At 33.5% G+C, this 20468-nt stretch overlaps 1 protein-coding gene across 1 annotated transcript; it reads left to right on the top strand.

The window, feature by feature from the left end:
- The first annotated feature begins 10851 nt into the window (after positions 1-10851).
- Positions 10852-14115, top strand: LOC149140071 (beta-glucosidase 12-like). Its single transcript, XM_089452940.1, has 13 exons — positions 10852-10950; positions 11045-11111; positions 11198-11256; positions 11350-11425; positions 11949-12029; positions 12118-12205; positions 12285-12537; positions 12623-12741; positions 12922-13142; positions 13368-13399; positions 13525-13627; positions 13725-13833; positions 13947-14115. The coding sequence occupies exons 4-13, from the start codon at positions 11374-11376 to the stop codon at positions 14113-14115; spliced, it is 1227 nt and encodes a 408-aa protein (XP_089309066.1). The 5' UTR covers positions 10852-10950; positions 11045-11111; positions 11198-11256; positions 11350-11373.
- Positions 14116-20468: the final 6353 nt, after the last annotated feature.

Genomic DNA, 20468 nt, shown 5'->3' on the forward strand with positions numbered 1-20468 from the left:
AATCCTAGTTCAACTACATGGTGCATTGTGTATTGAGACCACAACTCAAAACTTATCTTAGTGCCATTATCTCTACTATGATTAAGTGATTTTACAGACTTATCATTTTGTAATAGCTATTACTAATTTCACAACAACAAGATTTCTTAGCACAACTGAAAAATCATCATCTTAAAACTTGAAATCAAAACATTTCCTAATCATAAACCAATTCATTCACAAAAGGAAATTCAATAAACCATCCAAAATAAAACCGAATACACCATATGCAAGGAAATTAACACACGAATTATAGTATGAGCACATTCATTACCACTAATTTTGCAGATAAGATAAAATGTAAACTACACTGCTAAAAAGAATATAAAATATGTTTAAAGAATATAAAATATGTTTAGCATAAGGCTTTACCTCAAGCAGGTCCAAATCGGGGTTCGAACCTGCACCAATCAGATTTATGAATTCACCAACATGAGCTTTAACAAGTAATATGAAACATCTATGGGAAGAAAGTTTTAGATTACGTAAAATCAAATGAAAAAGTACTTCACACACTGTATGCTATATATGGTTCACTTTAAAGTACATATATATAGAAAGAAAAGAGGAATATCAGTCCTCGACCATGGTTTAAGAGACCATTCACAATTTGGGACTACTAACTACATTAGCATATACATGTTATCACTTGTAAAACATGACAAAAAAATCAAGCAACGACTTAACATATTGACTATGTCAATAGTAACTACCTTTTCTCTCGGTGACGTAACAATGCCACACACTGAGGCATCTTATGCGTTCCTAAACCAACTGTGTAACGTTCCATATGGAAATTAAAGGGACACGACATCCATTTCAGAGATAGAATGAATAGTTCATGATGGGTCGACTAGATAAAGAAACCAATTGTAACATCTCTAGAATAATATAAAAGTGGTTGCAACCATGTGCTCCCATGAGGATCGTAATTAATGTCATTATAGTAGATCCAACATTGCTCCAATTCACGTTCTATACTCGTGAGTCTTCCAAGTCCTAAGTATCGTGCCACCTATTTTCTTCTTGAACAACCACCACACTTGTTGATCCTTGGAGCAAAAAATTGATGCCTAGTAATGATAGACAGTTGTATCTTTGCAATCACTTAAGTTAGTGCCCTTTATTCCACACATATATACAATATACCGAAATAACTCTTAAAACATCATTTAATGATAATCGATAAAGGATAATGAGACAAATAACAACAAGCAATCATAACTTGAGCTACTCGAGGTATATATATAGGTTTTTATGATAATTACAGGGTGATAAAGGGTGATTTTGTTAAAATAAAGTAGGGCTATTTCATAGCAAAAAGACATAATTCCACCGCCCATGAAGTATACTATATGAGCCCATTATGTAAAGTCTAACTTGTCTCTTGTTGCTATAAGACCAATGAAAACATTGGTAAATGCTAGAACAAATTTTGTACTTAGGTGTGTAAAAGGTAAAGATTATGATAAATCTAAAGTTTTCTAGATAGAAGGGTTGTATTTCAATATTATAAAATGTATCGATTCTATAGTCAATCTTCATTTTTCTCCTATTCCTAAAATGTGTTTTTTTATAACTATGAAAATTTCATTGAAACAAGTCAGCTATAGATATTGATTGGTTGTATTCCATATAAGTGATGTTGAAAATATATGAAATTTATTGATGATTAAAAATGGAGATTTTTTATTAAAAAAATAAAATCTGATAGTGTTTAGGTTATTTCATTATGTAAAGTCTAACTTGTCTCTTGTTGCTATAAGAGAAATGAAAACATTGCTAAATGCTAGAACAAATTTTGTACTTACGTGTGTAAAAGATAAAAGATAAAGATGATGATAAATCTAAAGTTTTTGTATCGATTCTATATTCATTTCTCCTTTTTCTCCTATTCCTAAAATGCATCCTTCTATAGCTATGGGAATTTCATTGAAACAAGTCAGCTATAGATATTGATTGGTTGTATTCCATATAAGTGATGTTGAAGAGGTATAAAATTTATTGGTGATTAAAAATGAAAATTCTTTATTCGAAAAAAATAAAATCTGATAGTGTTTAGGTTATTTCTTTCAAGTGTGGTAGTGAAACAACTAAAATGGTTGTCATTTTTCTTTTGTAATATGACTTAATGTATATCATTTTTTATGTTGCATCAATGGTATATATACATTGAACGGATTTATAGTTTCATTGACTATTTTTTTGAGTCAAAATATAAAATTTGAAATTTATTTTCTAAGAAAATGGATGGATTTAGAATTATATTAAAAAGGGGTCTCTAATTATATTATGTCATTGCAAATATATAAAAAAAAAAGATTAAAAATATTATTAAATATTTTTCTGCATAATATGGGTAGGTGCGAACAAGGTAAAGTCAATTCACTTCATAAACAAAGTTCGAGTTGTTTATATATTATATTCCATATAAGGGAGTAGGAGGACATAATGTGTGATCATACAATAGTACTTTGTATGAAGAATGAGAAAAATATGTTATTTTGAATGTGAAGGGGATGAACATGGTTGACATTCTAATGCCATGGTGCTTCATGAAGAAACTAAAAGACTCTATTGAAGACTGTGTGTCTTTGTTGATGTAAAGTACATTTTATTATTCTTAATGAATGGTTCCTCTATTGAAATAAGGTCAAATATGTAGACCAAGAGTGGTGACCTCTATTAACACATTTTCTTATTATTGTGCTATTCTCTTTTCAATTATAGAAATTTAAATTATTTATTTCATTTTATTAAATCTAATTTTAGTGAAAATGTGGGATAAATCAAGAAGCTATATATACAAATTCCAATTAATGGAATGAAATAGTTTTTAGCACTAATAATATATTTGAATTATAAACATAAATTGCTTGTGATGAGAAAATATAAGATCTTTCCATTACTTCTAGTGTGAACAATACATACTAAACATAACATTTAAATTATGCCACCATAGATGTTTAGACTTAACTTAATTATTGGACCTTAAAAGAATAGAATAAAATTAGAAAATAGATAATATTAGATCATAGCATTATATGAATTTTGAAAATGAGATATAAAATGATAATAAATTTATCTATAGTACCAACGTACCATCTTAAGTACGGATCTAACATGAGTCTAGAGGAATCAAATTTCTTGACGTGTAAATTTTTTTAGAGTGCATAACACAATGTGTTATTTTTCATTGTTTAAATTGTATTTTGAATGCTAAATAGAGTATATATACAACCAAAAAAAAGTAATCATAAAAACTTAATTTTTTCTATTTATAAATATATATGAAGTTGATTTCGACATACATTAGTTAACATAGATCTACAAATAGTTTATTTAAATCTTTTGTTGAAATATTTTTGAAAAATATAAGATTTAAACATCTAATTCACACATTTTTTTACTTCTAATTACTTTACAACATATTCATTTTTTTTAAAATATAAAAGATAATAGCTATTTAAAACATAATTTTTTATTTTATTTTTCAAAAGAACAGACGGACAAACTTACACATCCCTCATACTAAACTATAAAGCAACCCTCTCCACTCAATCAAATTAAAATATAATAAATATTTCATAATGCCAATTTTATTCCTAAAAGATATTTTTCAAAAAATATAACTTTAAATAATAAAATAAATATTAAAACACACCTAAAACTAATAACTAATAATTTTGCCCAACCACGCAAAATTAAAATAAGTAAATCTATAAAATTTGTGTTACACAGATATTAAAAATGAAAATTGTTTTTTATTAAACTTACCTTATACTTAATAATATGAAATACACCATAATTAGTCCATATCTTATCATTTTTTACTAAAATTTCAATGCTTTTTTCTTCCATTTTTACAGTTTTTAATATTAGAATGAAAATTTTAAAAATATTTAATTTAACTTTTTATTATTTACATTGATAATATTTAAAAAAATCTTTATTGACCCAAAATCTTAATGAACTTACAAATAGAAATGACATCTTAAAATTTATTTTGTTCAATTCCCTTTATTATCCCATAAACCTTACTAATCATAAAAGTAATAAATATCAACATTATAATCAAAATATCTTATTCTTATTCTCATCACGTCATTTTATGCGTCGACACTGTGACATAAGGCCTTTACACATCCATTATGTGTGGATTTGATCCCTAAGTTGGTTCTATCTACTTCATTCCTTCAAATCATTACAAAATGGTTAAGACCCAATACTGATCTTGTTCAATATTCACCGACTATGCTAAGTATGGGGAACGATATAGGACAAAGACAAAATGATTTTCCTCCCAACCATATGGGCTAGACCATACAAAGATGTTGTTCTTTACAGGTTCTTTGTTAGGATTTTTATTAATATATCCCGTGGTATCCTTAATTTTATGGTTTCTTTGCAGATGAGGTTTGTTAAGGGCATGGGGCGGCTTGGTTGGTTTTATATATATATATCTATATATATTTATTTATTTAGGTATTTGTTTTATAATTTTTTAATTATATGAATAAATTTAATTCACTTATTAAAAAAATATATATTTTAAGTCATAATTTACTATGTGTTTGTATTAAATTTAAAATTCAAATTAGCATAATTAAAAATATAAACTACTAACGTTTTAATTTATATAATAAAGAAGATCTTAATTTATAATTATTATATATATAATTTTTTCTTAATTATATGTTTATTAATTTTTTTGAATTTCTAAATTTTGCATTGATCAAGAAAATGCTATTACATAAAAGCTTATATGCACATAGAGAAAGTACAAAAAAATTAGTTCTAAGCCTCTATCACTTAAACATTTTACTCATGATTACACTACATAAAAATTATAACATTTGGGTCTCTCTTGGCTAGGAACCCCACCATGAAATAAAGCATTAAGATCCAAATAGAATCCTCACTCAGGAATCCAAGGCCACTGACACCATAGTTATACCTTGGTAATCCACCAGAACCAACCTAGAAGTTGCAAGGAGCCTCCAACGGCAACACTAAAGCCACCAATCCAATGAAGCGACGACACCATTGACAACCTGTGGAACCGCAGACCACAAACTAGTAGAAAACCATTCAAAAAAACTATGCTATGTGAACATTAACATTACGAGTCCTAGGTAAGACGAGATACATTGGAATTAGGAAAAAAGGCACAGTCAACCAAAAAAACCAGATGGTTGTGACATTGGTAGGTTGTTGTAATCCAAGAAATGAAAGGCCAACCAAAACCAAAAAATAGGAGCCTGAGGAGAGTCATATGTCACCCACCACCTTATATTACTGCTCATTGTCAAAAGATGACACATTTATCAGAACTCGATCACTTCATGAGCTAGGAGGGTCTCTACTGCCTCCGCCACCAGACTCACAAGGAATGTGGCTCTCCACAAGCATGAAACACACATCCATTATGTACATGCAGGACCTTAGGTTTCTCAACATCATTTTTACATCCTCTAAGTAAGCGAAGATGTTTTACTTCTCTACCTACTTATCCCTCGGTACCAAACCTAAGAATGTCCTCATTTTCAAATGAAGTAAAACTACATTCAGGTATTGTTTCTTTCTACCCCTCATGTGCCCAGGGTCTGGCACCCACCTTGAGAGGTCCTCAAGCTATTCAAGTCGAACATGGACTACTACTCCTCCCCACATTTAATATCCAAATCTCTTATCTCCTAGTGTAATTCCAATGAAATCACATTGAAATATATCGTCACAAAGTCATGGGAAAGAGCCTCACCCCCCTTTGTCTAGGATTGGTTCTACTAGCACCACCCTTTCTACTCCTTTGTGTCTAACATGACTGCATCTCCAAATAAAAAAGATACAATTCCATTTCTTTATGGGGGTTTCCCCTACTTGCAAATGAACACACAAACTAACTCAGACCCCCCTCAACCAATTTTGGACACTAGCACACAAACTCACAATAACACCAGACGAAGGATTGAAATTTTGGTGACAATCCACCCGAGAAGGTAGAAGGTGATGTTGTTTCATCCATAGATTCAAATCCTCGACCATTGGGCAGATTAAACCCCACCCAAGACTACACGACAACAACAAACCAACGACCAAAGACCCAAGTTCAAACCCCTCCCTTAACACAAGACTTTATATGCATCTAAAACAACCCAAGTCCTACCTCGCCATATAAAAAAACTAGAATGACCACCACCAGTAGCAAACTGACCTAGACGCAGACACCAATTCACCCTAGAATACTCAAGGAAAAAATGATACTTCAAAAGGCAATTGACATGTCACGACTGAGACACGCACCTCTTAAAACCCAATTTACCACAAAGGCACAAAATTACTTTCACCAAGACCAAAGAGGATACCAAAACACAATATACTAACTTACATAATGAGCACTCCAACCCAAATCTAAATGGTCCAAGTTTCATCGTCTAGCGTGACCCAAATACAAATTCCACCACTACCTTCTCACACTAGAGTGCAAGAACTCTTGATATTTCTTCATGCCTTGTGCGAAACACCACAACTTTCCACACAAAGGCTACTACCCATCTCACCATCTTAGTCAAGAAACTCCAAAGGCTGAGGTCTCCCCCTCGGCACCCACTATTCCTTCACACAGTGGCTTTCCAACTTTCCTTTCTCTAACCAAAGACCCCCACCAAACTTATATTTACATGCTCATGCATGTGAAGTACACACTACATACATGCCACATTAAATGAGGTATTAAGAGCTTGAGGGTAGTGGGCTCAAAGCCCTACACCCTATCCAGTTTACCATAGCGCCCCCATCGGGGGCCGCCACATCTCCTTCTAGTAGAGAATTTAGATCTTCTCCCTAATCAGGCTTAATCAAAGGTGGCCAACTAATATCAATGTTGAGTGATTACATTTAAAGATGATGTGATATTTAAATTTTATTTAATGTAACATATATATTATGAATTCTTATATGAAGAAATTGTTTGTAATTTTATTAATAAAAACAAAATTACTATATAACCACCCTAGATCAATCTTAACCCTAGATCTATCAAGCGTCAAGAGGGATCAAATCTCTCGAGGTGCAAACCTCCTTTTTGAGAGAAAAATTGAGGAAACTCCCTCTTTCTCTCCACCTCTATCTCTCAATGTCTTTGTTCTTCCGTCCCTCTCTTTTCCCCTCCAAATATATCTCTCTCCCCCTCCCTCTCTCCTCCTCTCTCCCCCTTCCTCTCTCTCTTCCTTCCTCTCTCTCCATGTCTCTCCCACCTCTATGTCTCTCTCCCTCGATCTATTCCCCCTCCATCTCACTCTCTCTCTTAAATATGATCCCATTGTATTGTATTTAAGAAAGTATCTAAATTTTAAAAATATATAATTGGTTGTAAAATATTAAACCTATATTTTGGATCAATCATGTCAAAGAAAATACAATAATAAGAAACTTAAAAGAATCATTCATTATCTTTCCTCTCTTATTGTTAGTCACTTTATTTTCTCTCTTTGCTTGGATCATTGGTTAAAATTCATCTGTCCTGGATTTAATCTTTATGGGAATAATTTTAGCACTTGAAGGTTTGGATATACCTCAAAATTAATTATAACCTTTTTGCTTTTAGATTTAATTAAAAAATGTTATAAAATTAAATTAAAATAAAGTATTTGTAAAATATTTTGATTTTGAAATAAGTTATGGTTTTTGGGCATGTGGTATTAATAAGCCATGGTATTGGCCCATGGTATTGTAAGAGAATAATTAAAAGCCTAGATCCATAACATAATATTCAGAAACATAGATGACCCTTGGTATTGATAAACTATGGTATTAGCCCATGGTATTATGATTTTCTTCCCTCCTCTCCCTCTCTCCCTTCCTCTCTCTATCTTTCTCTTCTGGGTATTGACCCATGGTATTGTAAAAAAACCTATTTAGAAGTTAATAATATTCATGGTAAATATTCATGATTAAAAATCTTGTTATATTGTAAATATTAATTTTTTATCCTCTTATTAATTAAATTTAAATATAGTTATGCAATCATTATTTTAATTTATATGGTAAAATGGATGTTAATTTATAAATATTATTTATATGTTATATATTTTAATGTGATAAATATATTATACTTTATTTTAATGTGATAAATATATTATACTTTCTTTTATCTAAAAAATTGTTCATAATTTTATTAATAAAAAACACCCTTAATCGAACCAACCAGTGTGGCTCATCGTCAGGACAAGTTGAAGAAACAGATCCAGCTTTGCATGCTAAATAGTTTGAGCAGAGCCTCCAACAGCGATCTTGATCAACCGCTAATTTTGACTTAGGTTGTCGCCAAAGTTGCTCAATTCCATCATCGTAAATTCAGGGAGGCTATTGAGATTGAAAGAAGGCCAAACAATCTCAATAGAGATGATGGATCGAAGATCAGTAGATGTTGGATACCCGCCCTTTCATCCTAGTATTTCTCTTCCTCCCTCCCCCCCTTGCTTTCGTTATGGTTTGTCCTTCTTGTTTTCATGCCTTTTCGAGTCCTTCTCCTTCTTTTTAGATGCTCTTTCTATTTACTTCTTCCTGATAGTTTTTAATGATTATGATCGTAACTATTATATAAATATGATCGTAAATATTATTATTATTATTATTATTATTTTCCACATTCTTAATTAGTTTTATTCAGTTTTATTTTTTAGTTATTTTTCCATCTTATTTTAACAGATTAGTAATATATAATTACTATAACCATCACCTTAAATTATCTTATTAATATATTTATGAAAATAACTAATTTCCATTAAATTTATATAAATAAATAAATAAAATAAATAAATAAATTTTAACCAACCAATAAGTAATCACCATATAAAATAATATTATTTCTTCTTTTTTAAGTTTCTAGTAATTATAACTAACTAACCTACCTCTTTTATATATATATATGGGTCTTTATTATAACTAATTCCCCTTAATTTATTTTATTTTTAAATTATACCTTTCAACTAACTTTTATTTATATATTTAATATTAACTTTATATTGGTCTTTATCATAACTAATTCCCTTAATTTATTTTTAAATCATATCTTTCAACTAACTTTTATTTATTTATTATATCTATATATATATATATATATATATATATATATATATATATATATATATATATAAAAGTCAGGTCCTTAATCTAACTAATTTTTATTTATATATTTATTTAATTTATATATATATATATATATAGATATAAGTCAGGTCCTTAATCTAACTAATTCCCATACAAGTCACGATTTTTATTAAACTAATAACGTAATCAACATCTATAATTATTTCTTTCTTATATAATCTAACTAACTCCCTTTAAATTATCATTTTGACTTTTTGACTACAGTCCCTAAGTCAAAATTAGCAGTTGATCATTGGAGACTCTGCTCACTATTTAGGATGCAAAACTTGTCCTGACGATGAGCCACACTGGTTGGTTCAAAACGCGTCGACAATTGTCTCTCTTTATTGGATTTACGCCGAAGTTCTACATAAAAAAAAAGTTGCAATATAAAAAAAAATAAATTTTAAAAATATCTCACATCAAACATCTTACATGTAACGCTCACCCATTCACACATTTAACACTAACCCATCCATACTCACCCATCTAACATTTACACATCCAAGCTCACCCATCCACCCTAAACTGAATTATAAAATACCTCTAAACGAAATAAATTAAATTGAATTTCACTTATTATTCTTATTAATACTTTTATTATTTATTAATTTTTTAATTAAAAAAATCCATATTTTATCTTATAGTCTACTCTGAAAAGCCCAAACCCAACCAATATACAAATTGTAATTAGACATTTAATATTAGTAAAATTTTATATAATTTTCTTGATAACATCCTTATTTTTCATAACATGAATACGATTTTGAACTCACTCATTCTATACATATATAACGAATCAAATATATCATTCCAACCATCTTTTTCACAAACCAACATATTGATACGCCTCATTACCAAGTCAAAATTAACTCAACTTTCAATCGTAATTGAAATAAGCTACCCTCCCGCTTTAAACATGACACGACTTAACGTAACTACGTATCCACACAATTTAGCATAAAATAACACGCCCCTATCACGATGCACAAACATCATACTTTAAACATGACACCTACCTATCCACACAATTTATCATAGAACACCACGCCCCTATCACCATGCACAAATATCATAAGTTAAGAAATACCATGAATCCCTAAACAATTCATCATTAATGGGATAGGATTACCATAACAACTTCATTATTGAGAAAAAATATTAATATTTGATTATTCTAACAAACTTTTTCACGGAATTATAATTAACCAAACATTTTGAATAACGAAAAATATGATAGTTTACTTAGAATAACTACCTATTCGCAAAAAAGCTTATCATTGAGTAAGTCATAAGACACCACACACCCCTATCACCATGGACAAATATCATAAGTTAATGAGGACCATGACCCATAAACAATTTATCATTAATTAAATGAGAATAACCTAATAAACTTATTATTAATAAAAAGCAAATTTATTGTTAAACCAAAATTAATTTAATATTTGATTATTTTAACTACCTAGGACCAAATTAAAATTAAAATAAGACGGAAAATATGGAATATTATAATTTCTCTTGTTTTAATCAAACCCCTCCCATAGGCCTATAAATTGATTCGACCTATAAATTGATTCCAAGCAATTCAGTCTAAGGCTAAGAAGCAAAATGGCTAATATTCGAGGTCTAAAGTCACTCTGCAATTGCTTCTTTTCGATTTATCTAATAGTTAATGTAGTTGCAGGAGCTTCTCCAAATCTAGGTAGAAGTAGTTTTCCAAGAGGTTTCAAATTTGGTGCGGGGTCATCTGCTTATCAGGTTTCGCTTTTATCATGCTCCATGCTACTAGATGCATCCGTTATATCATATAACCCTGTTGTTTTGTTTCACTGAAATTCTAATAATGTTATAGGTGGAAGGAGCTGCCCGTGAGGGTGGGAAAGGCCCCAGCATTTGGGATACATTCTCCCACATTCAAGGTTAATTAGTGCATACAACGAGGTAGATATTTTAATTGAGTGGGATGTCATGTGTAGTTATTGGTTATTATTGCAAATCAATGCAGGTAAAATTGAAGATGGAAAGGATGGTGATGTTGCAGTAGATCAATACCACCGCTATAAGGTATAGATTAAAACCATTCGAATAATAATTAAAGCATTGAGTTCTAAACAGTTCATTGTGCATGGAGTTAATCTATTTGTAATCTGCATGCAGGAAGATGTTCAGCATCTCAAATACATGGGAATGGACCTGTATCGTTTTTCTATTTCCTGGTCACGCATATTTCCCAGTAAGCTGAACTTATGAACAATGGTTTTGTCAAGTTGTTATCTTATGATTTTGTCAAGTTGTTATCTTGCAAGCTTGACATGCGGTTTGAAGGCTTTATATGTGGTTTGAGGAGCAGCAATCAAAGTCATTTTGGATCTCATCTGGTCTGGGTCACACTAGTTTTTTGGTTAACTAGATTTGGTCAGGGTCACACTAGCCTTTTGGCTAACCAAATTTTTAGAATATATTTTCCTTTAATATAGGGCACAAGCACCCATTGAAATTTGATCTGGGGTAGCCTTTGGATCTCACTTGGTCTGGATCACATCAGCCTTTTGGCTAACTAAATTTTTAGCATGTCTTTTCCCTTAACATAGGGCACAAGCACCTATTGAGGTTTGAACATAGGGCACAAACACCGATTGAGGTTTGATTTAGGTAGCCTTGTTGGAGAGCTCGTCCCAACCAATTGTGCTAATAAGACTATTTATAATGATTTTTAAATGACTGCTCTTCATTTTTGCTTTTTCTAATATTTACAGAGGGTTCTCCAAGACACGGAGGAGTCAATGAAGAGGGGATCGCTTATTACAATAATCTCATCAACGAGCTGCTCAAGAATGGTATTTCCAAAAAGAATTGATTGGCTAGATTTGGCTAGGTATTTAGCTATATATGGCTTTTTATACATGGATCTGAGTTTTGATGCAGGTATAGATCCTTTTGTTACACTGTATCACTGGGACATGCCTCAAGCTCTGGAGGACGAGTATGGCGGATTTCGTAACAAGAGAGTAGTGTAAGATTCGCTCATAATTTTCTTTTAAACTCTTCTAAAACATCAAGACATACGATTCTGATATTGATTTTTCTTTCAGGGAGGACTTCGGCTTCTTCGCAGAAGAATGTTTTCGAGCATTTGGGGACCGTGTGAAGTATTGGCAAACCCTAAACGAACCATTTATCTTCACAACATTTTCCTACGATTTAGGGGTTCACGCACCGGGTCGTTGTTCACCTGCATTCGGGAACTGTACGGAAGGAAATTCTACAACAGAACCGTACATTGTTGCCCATAATATGCTTCTTGCACATAGCGCCGCTGTAAAAATATATCGGACTAAATACCAGGTAAGATTACGTTGCGTTTTCAATGATATTAAGAGTTTAAGACTGAAAACAAATGTCATGGATAACTCTTGAAAATAAAATGCAGGGGCAACAGAAAGGTTCCATTGGCATAACCCTTGTAATGAGTTGGATGGTTCCCTTTTCAAATAACTCTCTGCCTGATAAACAGGCCACCCAGAGAGCAATTGACTTCAGAATAGGCTGGTACGCACACACATCCATTTTATCTGTTTCTATGAAGTTGTCTTCCAGATAGGTGTAGGTTTTATGTGAGCAGAATAAGAAAGATGGCAGCGGGCACAAAATTCATTGACTCATCTTGAAATTTGATTTGGTCCATCTGTTTTGCAAACCCTAAAGTGTATATCGCTTTTTGCATTACAGGTTTTTAGATCCATTGACATCGGGCAAATATCCTGACTCCATGAGAAGTTTGGTGGGAGCTCGTTTACCAGAATTTACTAGTGAAGAGGCGAGAGATTTAACGGCCTCATTTGACTTTTTAGGTTTTAATTACTATTCAACAAAGTTTACTGCCAACAATCCTATACCGCCAAATTCCTTGAACACTGACTATCTTCTCGATGCCCGTGCTAATTTATCATGTAAGCTAAAGCTACACTCATGAAAAATGTTTTTCAATCTCTATTTGCAATGAAATTATCGTTTATTTATTGTTTGAGAGGCTAGATGAATTAATCAATTTCAAGCAAATATAAACTAATTATTCTTGCATAGTATTAAAATTTTACTGTGAATTGGTAAATCTATTTATTATGTATAGTATACATTTGGATGTTGAAATAATTGCTAGTGGTTTCTGGTTTCAGTTAACGTAAATGGAGTTTCCATTGGATCAGATGTAAGTGTTTGGTTATTTTTTGTTAATTTATCAACAAGTAATTTACATTGTTTTAAGATATAAATATAATTATTTTATTATGAAATTTTGTTATGTAATTTATAAATGTGAATATCTGTTTGCAGGAAGGTGTTAGTGCTTTCAGATCTTATCCAAAGGGATTAAAGGATGTAATAAATTATACAAAGCATCGCTATAACAACCCTCCCATTTACATCACAGAAACTGGTACATGAATAATCTTCATTTATTGAATAACAATTTTTTTTATAAATTGTAAAAAGTATGAATCTCAATCATCGTTTCGAAACCTGAATGCGAACAGGATATGCTGATTTCGATAATGGCACAACCCCACTGGACAAAGCATTAGAGGATGCGAAGCGAGTGGAGTATCATGTTCAACATTTGTCAAACGTACTTGAAGCCATAAGGTACGTTGCGTTCTATATATAATTTAGCTGTTCATATTTGACAATATTGGAATGTGGGTATAGGGTATTGAGCAGGTTTTGTAACTGTTGCAATGTTATCTAATGAACAACAGGGAAGGCGCTGATGTCCGAGGTTATATGGTGTGGTCTCTTTTAGATGACTTTGAATGGGCGAGTGGATATAATTTTCGATTTGGTTTGTATTATGTAGATTACAAGAACAATTTAAAGCGATATGCTAGGGCATCTGCAAATTGGTTTAAACAGATGCTCAAGATGTAAAACAATTCTGCTTTAAATTTTGAATCAAAGAACTAATAAATGCTTGCCTAGGTTGGATGACAATGCTTAACAGCGGAGCATCTCTTTGTTTATATTTTTTTAAATAAAAAATTTAGAGGGAGAGAGCTAAACCGTGGAGCTTCACGGGTGCCGTTGATAATGGAAATGTTCATATGATGATGGGCTTTTAACTTATAATAAATTATGATTCACGTATTATATGATATGATTGTGAAACAAAATATTATATGATACGAATGCGAAACGAGATTTTCATTTTAAATGTAATGTTAATATTTTTTATTGGATTAATTATAACGAGCTTTTCAAATTTATATGTTATCCTTATGCTTAATTTCATTTTTATTGTTAGTTATATAGCATTTCATTTTATGAATGAAATTGTATTGTATTTTATTATATTTTTAATAGTACGAAGTTTTGATTTGATTTTTATGGTTATTAATGGTTGCGTTTAATAAAAGTATTGTATTAATATAGTAAATTTTAATTATTAGAATTATTACAAATAAATGTTTTGGGAATAATCACAGCTTGAAGATTCATCACACGCTGATTTCCATATAGCTTGAAAAAAGGGGAAGCCTTGAAATAAATGTTGGATCAATTCTTGTCCAGATTTGCATGATGCACAACCAGAGGGGCCTGGATGTTTCGCCTTCTCAGATTTTCCGCCGTTAATGTTTTTCCATATATCAACACCTAATAGAAGGCACTGACCTTCGAGATAACGTCCTCGTTCCATATCTTTTTCCATATTTTCGATGGGGGAGAGTGGGGGAGCCTTTTCAACAAAAGTTTGTATCCTTCTTTCACGGAGTATTACCGAGACCTACATGGATGCCATGAATGTGAGTTCATTGAGTCTCGAGATATAGCGGCAAGTCCTTTTAAAAGAGAACCCATAGGGTTTCAGCAGGGAATCATGTGAGCTGGGGGACCTGGACAGTTCCAATCTATCCACGTGATCTATGCATCCCAAGACGAATTAGCTTTTATCTTTCAATGCCATTGCTTCTCATCCATTCCACCAGGATAGCTCCATTATGCTCTGAGGATAGCGTGGCCAAGGGAATTTTGTCCTTCCATAGATTGATTCTACCTCCATTTCCTGCAAACCATACAAAATTTCCAGTTATGGTGGGAGCTTCTGCTCTGCACAGTTTCCATATCTTTGATTCTTTACCTTCCCACAGTACATTTTTTGCCCGTAACAGTATGGATTTATGCAAGTATTTGTTTAAGAAAGCTAACTTCCACCACTCTTTGGAATCTGATATCATTATCAATACAATTTTTGTGCCTAAAGTCATGTATATGAGATCTTTTATTCCAAACCCTTTTGGAAGGCAAACTATACTCCAGTTTAGTAGATGGAACTTTCGATCATTGTTTCTTCCACTTTCCATAGAAAAATTCTGAGAAATGTCCCAATTTGAGCGACGGTACTGAAGGCCTAAAAGAGAAAAGATTGGAAGAGCAGATAAAACACAGATTTTATAACAGTAGATTTTCCAGCTAGATTTAACCACATTGCTCCCTAACCTTGAATCTTCTTTTTGAATTTCCGAATTATTCCCTCCCAATCTTCCCTAAAATATGACCCAAATGAAATTGGAATGCCTAGATATCTGAAAGACTTCCAGTTGATATTAACCAAGAAATCAAAGGCATTAGCAATCTTCTGCAGAGTTCAATATGAACAATTCCCCCAAAAATTTGACTCTTCCTTTTATTTACCAAACTTCCAAATAAGCTGAGATATACATCTAAGATTACTTTGAAGCTTTTGACGATGATTTTTGAAGCCCCTCCCACAAGGTTTGCGTCATCAGAAAATTGGGAGGTTTATTTCTTTGACATTTTTGCCAATGTTCATGCGCAACAAATTACCATTTACCTTGTCCTGATCAAGGTTTCTAGTTAGACTTTCTACCACTATAATGTACAACCTTGCTAGAGGCCTCTGGATTCTTTAAAAAGCGAGTAGTTCTGCCATTTATTAAGGGGGTTTATTCAAGGAGAGCCGATGCGAGCTTTGATCAAAGAAATGAAATGACTAGAAAATACAAGATTTTCAAGAATAAGATAGAGAAAGGAATGACACACTAGTTTGAAGGTGTTTTCCATGTCAAGCTTGATGACAAATCTTGGCTCTCCTTTTTCCTTTCTTGAGTGGATGGCCTACTGGATGAGAATAATTTTGCCTAGAATGTATGTTTGCTCGACAAATCCACCCTGATATTCTGATACTAACCTATGAAAAACCTTCTTCAACCTTCTTGCAATGATCTTGGATAAAATTTTGTAAGAAGCATTACAAGGATAGGATGGAAGCGTGAAAAAATTGTCGTCTTTTGGAATGAGAACAAGAAAGGAGGAATTTGTGCTTCCACACACCTTACGATTTTTCTTAGTCCAATTCAACGTTCTTATACAATATTTTTTAATCGCTGTCTAGAAATCTCTATAAATCTAGTAGGAAATCTATCCGGTCTTGAAGCCTTATCGGGATCCAAAGAACAAATTGCCTCAATTATCTTTGTTTCTTCAATTTCCTTAACAAGTTATTGATTTTCTATTTCGATATTTTAGGGAGAAAGAGCGATAGTCTTTGTTAAATTATTAATTTCAACAGCGCGGTGGTTTTTGAAAACCGCCCGGTCTCCCCGCACCGCCTTTGGCAAAAGGCTGTATCCGCCGGAGGGGACCCGACACAATCAGGACGCGCCACGCGTCCCCTGTACAACACCAAATCCGCTTGCTCCCCTGACGTTAAAGTCCGTTTGGTTTGCCCGAGGTTGGCTCCCGAACCTCGTTGGATCAGCCAAGTGTTCTGGGCACGCGATCTCAGCCGTCGATTTCCCGAAGGTGCTGTCCGCCCGTGACACATCAAATTTTTGTCGTTTTTCCCGTTGACCGTCGTAAAAGAGAAGTTAATGAATTTAATATTTTCTTTTCGTAGATTTAGGTGGAGGTTTTAATATCGTTATGGGCACATGTTTAATATGGTGATGGGCACACGTCCTATATATTTTGTTATATATGTTTTTATATACGTTGTCATAAACATAGTCTACGTGTTGTAATTTTTTTTTTATGAATGTATGGTGTCTGCGCGCGGTGTTTTTTTTATGCAGAATATGTATTGATGAACGCACAACAGTGCAAGATATAGAACAGGGGAGGCATGTAATGTTTGTTTGCCATTATAAAACACAGGAATAGTATGAAACTATTTTGTAATATCCACAGCAGTGGAAAATCAGAAGCGAGTGAGACAGAGTTTCTTCAGTGAATCCCTCTCTGCGCAGAGGATGAAAATTGTAACAGCTTTTGTTTTAAATCAATAGAAGTTTTTTTTTGTGATTGTGTAATGGATTGTGTTCTGAGTTAATTTTTTTTAAAAGAGGTTCTCTGCAAAAGATCATGGACAGAAGAAACAGAGCATTGCCTCTGTGGTGTTTTTTTTTATTTGGTTTTGGTATTTTCCCATTAAAAATACCCAATAGTGGTATCAGAGCAAGGCCCAGGCTCTTTAAAGAAGTTAAAGAAGCTGAAGGGAGAAGGTTGTTGCTGCAGCAAAACTTCTCAGGCAGACAGAAAACTCAGACAACGAAGGATTCAGGTATTCTTCATAGCTATCTTGTTTGTTATTGAAGAGACAGTCAGTTTTTTTTAAAATACCCAACAGTGGTATCAGTTTTTTTTAAAATACACAATCAAGGAATGGCTAGCACAAGCACTGGTATGGGTATGTTTAATACCCAGCTCCCACAGTTTAATGGGAAGAACTATGACTACTGGTCAATAACTATGAAAGCCCTGTTTGCCTCTCAAGACTTATGGGAAATAGTTGAGGAAGGTTTTGAAGAACCAGCAGATGAAAATGAGTTCAATGCATTAACTCAGGGAGAGAAGGATCTGCTGAAGAGCAATAAGAAAAAGGATTCAAAAGCCCGTATGTTGTTGTATCTAGCAGTAGACCAGAGTATATTTCCAAGGTTAGCAGCAACTAAGACAACAAATGAAGCATGGCAAACCCTCAAGACAGCCTATCAAGGCATGGAGAGAGTGAAGACAGCAAAACTACAATTGCTGAGAAAGGATTTTGAGAACTTGAACATGAAGAAGTCAGACAACATTGAATCATTCTTCACTCATGTGATTGGTGTAATCACACAAATGAGAACTCATGGAGAAACCATTGAAGATAGAAGGATTGTGGAGAAAATATTGAGGGTCTTACCCTCAAGGTTCGATGCCATAGTCACCACCATTGAAGAGACAAAGGATCTCTCAAACTATTCAGTTGATGAGCTACATGCATCACTGATAACTCATGAGCAGAGGTTGAGTAGGAATGAAAACTCATCCCTTGAGCAAGCCTTCAAGACCCAGATGTCCTTTGGAAGAGGAAGGGGTCAAGGAAGAGGAAACCGAAGAGGAAGAGGCAAAATCCAGAACAGAGGTGGAAGGAACAGCCCATCAAATGCACAAGGAAGAGGCAGCAATCCAAATCAGAACCAAGGTCAAGGCAGCAGCCAACAAAGAGAACAGTATCATGCTCAAGGACAAAGGTATGATAAATCTAATGTTCAATGCTATTATTGCAAAAAGTATGGACATTATGCAAGTGATTGTAGAAAGAAACAACATGATATGAACAGTAGACAAAATGCAAATGTTACAAGAGAAAACAGCAGTCATGAAAATGTCCTGTTAGCTTGTAACATGGCTGAAACACATAGTGAAGACATATGGTTTTTAGACTCAGGTTGCAGCAACCATATGACAGGAAACATTGCCCTCTTCTCAGCCTTAAATCAGAATTTGAAATCAGAGGTCACACTAGGAACTGATAGTAAAGTGTCTGTTATGGGAAAAGGGGAGGTAAAAACATTTACAAAGCAAGGAGAAAGGAAAACCATAGCAGATGTCTACTATGTCCCCGGAATGAGATGTAACCTATTGAGTGTTGGACAGTTTATCCAAAAGGGTTACAATGTTTACTTTGTAAATGATGTATGCACCATCATGGATATACCACCCAGCAAAAGATGCATTGCTGAAGTTAAGATGACAAGGAACAGGATGTTCCCTCTCTGGATCAGGGCAGACTTGAAGAACAAGAAGGAAATGGCAGCAGTCACCCAAGAGGCTTTCCAAAGCGTGCCAAAGGATGAGAACTGGTTATGGCACTTGAGATTCGGGCATCTAAATTTTGGAGGTCTAAACCTATTAAGCATAAAAGGAATGGTAAGAGGATTACCATTGATAGAGAAGCCGGACATCCTTTGTGAAGGTTGTATATTGGGCAAACAACATAGAGAAAGTTTTCCATCAGGGAAAAGTATAAGGGCAAAGGCACCCTTAGAGATCATCCACTCAGATTTATGTGGACCGATGCAAGCTCCATCATTAGCTGGCAACCTATATTTCTTGACATTCATTGAAGATTTTGCAAGAAAGACTTGGATATATTTCCTTAAAAACAAAAGTGAAGTGTTTGAGAAATTCCAAAATTTCAAAGCACTTGTGGAGAACCAAAGCGGGCTGCATATAAAAGTTTTGAGAACTGATAGAGGAGGTGAGTATATCTCCAATGAATTCCTAAATTTTTGTAGAGAAAATGGAATTCATAAACAGTTTACAACTCGGTACACCCCACAGCAAAATGGAGTTGCTGAAAGGAAGAACAGGACCATCATGGATATGGCGAGGAGCATGCTAAAGGCAAAGCATTTGCCAAATGAGTATTGGGCTGAAGCTGTACATTGTACAGTTTATATTTTGAACAGGTGTCCTACAAAAGCAGTCATGAACAAAGTGCCAAAAGAGGCATGGAGTGGGAGAAAGCAAGTAGTCACCCACATGAGAGTTTTTGGGTGTGTGGCCTATGCACACATTCCAGATAAGCTAAGGAAGAAGTTGGACAGCAAAGGGGAGAAGTGTATCCTTGTTGGATATAGTGATGAATCCAAAGCCTACAGGCTGTATATCCCATCTACCAAGAAATTTTTTGTAAGCAGGGATGTTCAATTCATTGAGGAGGAAGCTTGGGATGGAAGCATCGAGAAAACAGTGAATGTTAAAAACTGTTTGTCTCATGATGAGGATGAAGAGGAGGTGGCTGAAATGAATCCCCAAACAGCAGCACCAACACAAGAACAGCAAGGTACACCATTGAGGATCAATGAGAGTGCTTCTCCAAGCACACCACAAGGAGGAAATTCAAGTGCATCTTCAAGCACTTGCACACCAAATGAAAGAGGTAAGAAGTTTAGAAATCTAAGTGACATTTATGAAGAAGGAATGAATTCCTTGTTTGC

This window comes from Pinus tabuliformis, chromosome X, assembly GCF_031772625.1.
Source record: "Pinus tabuliformis cultivar Carrire ecotype Pingquan chromosome X, CPIR1, whole genome shotgun sequence".
NCBI classification, from domain to species: domain Eukaryota; kingdom Viridiplantae; phylum Streptophyta; class Pinopsida; order Pinales; family Pinaceae; genus Pinus; species Pinus tabuliformis.

Excerpts from the sequence above, each read along its gene's own strand:
- LOC149140071 (XM_089452940.1), top strand. The coding sequence starts at position 11,374 with ATGGGAATGGACCTGTATCGTTTTTCTATTTCCTGGTCACGCATATTT. Across the intron at positions 11,426-11,948 it reads CTGGTCACGCATATTTCCCA|AGGGTTCTCCAAGACACGGA; the intron begins GTAAGCTGAACT and ends TAATATTTACAG. Across the intron at positions 12,206-12,284 it reads TTTCGTAACAAGAGAGTAGT|GGAGGACTTCGGCTTCTTCG; the intron begins GTAAGATTCGCT and ends TTTTTCTTTCAG.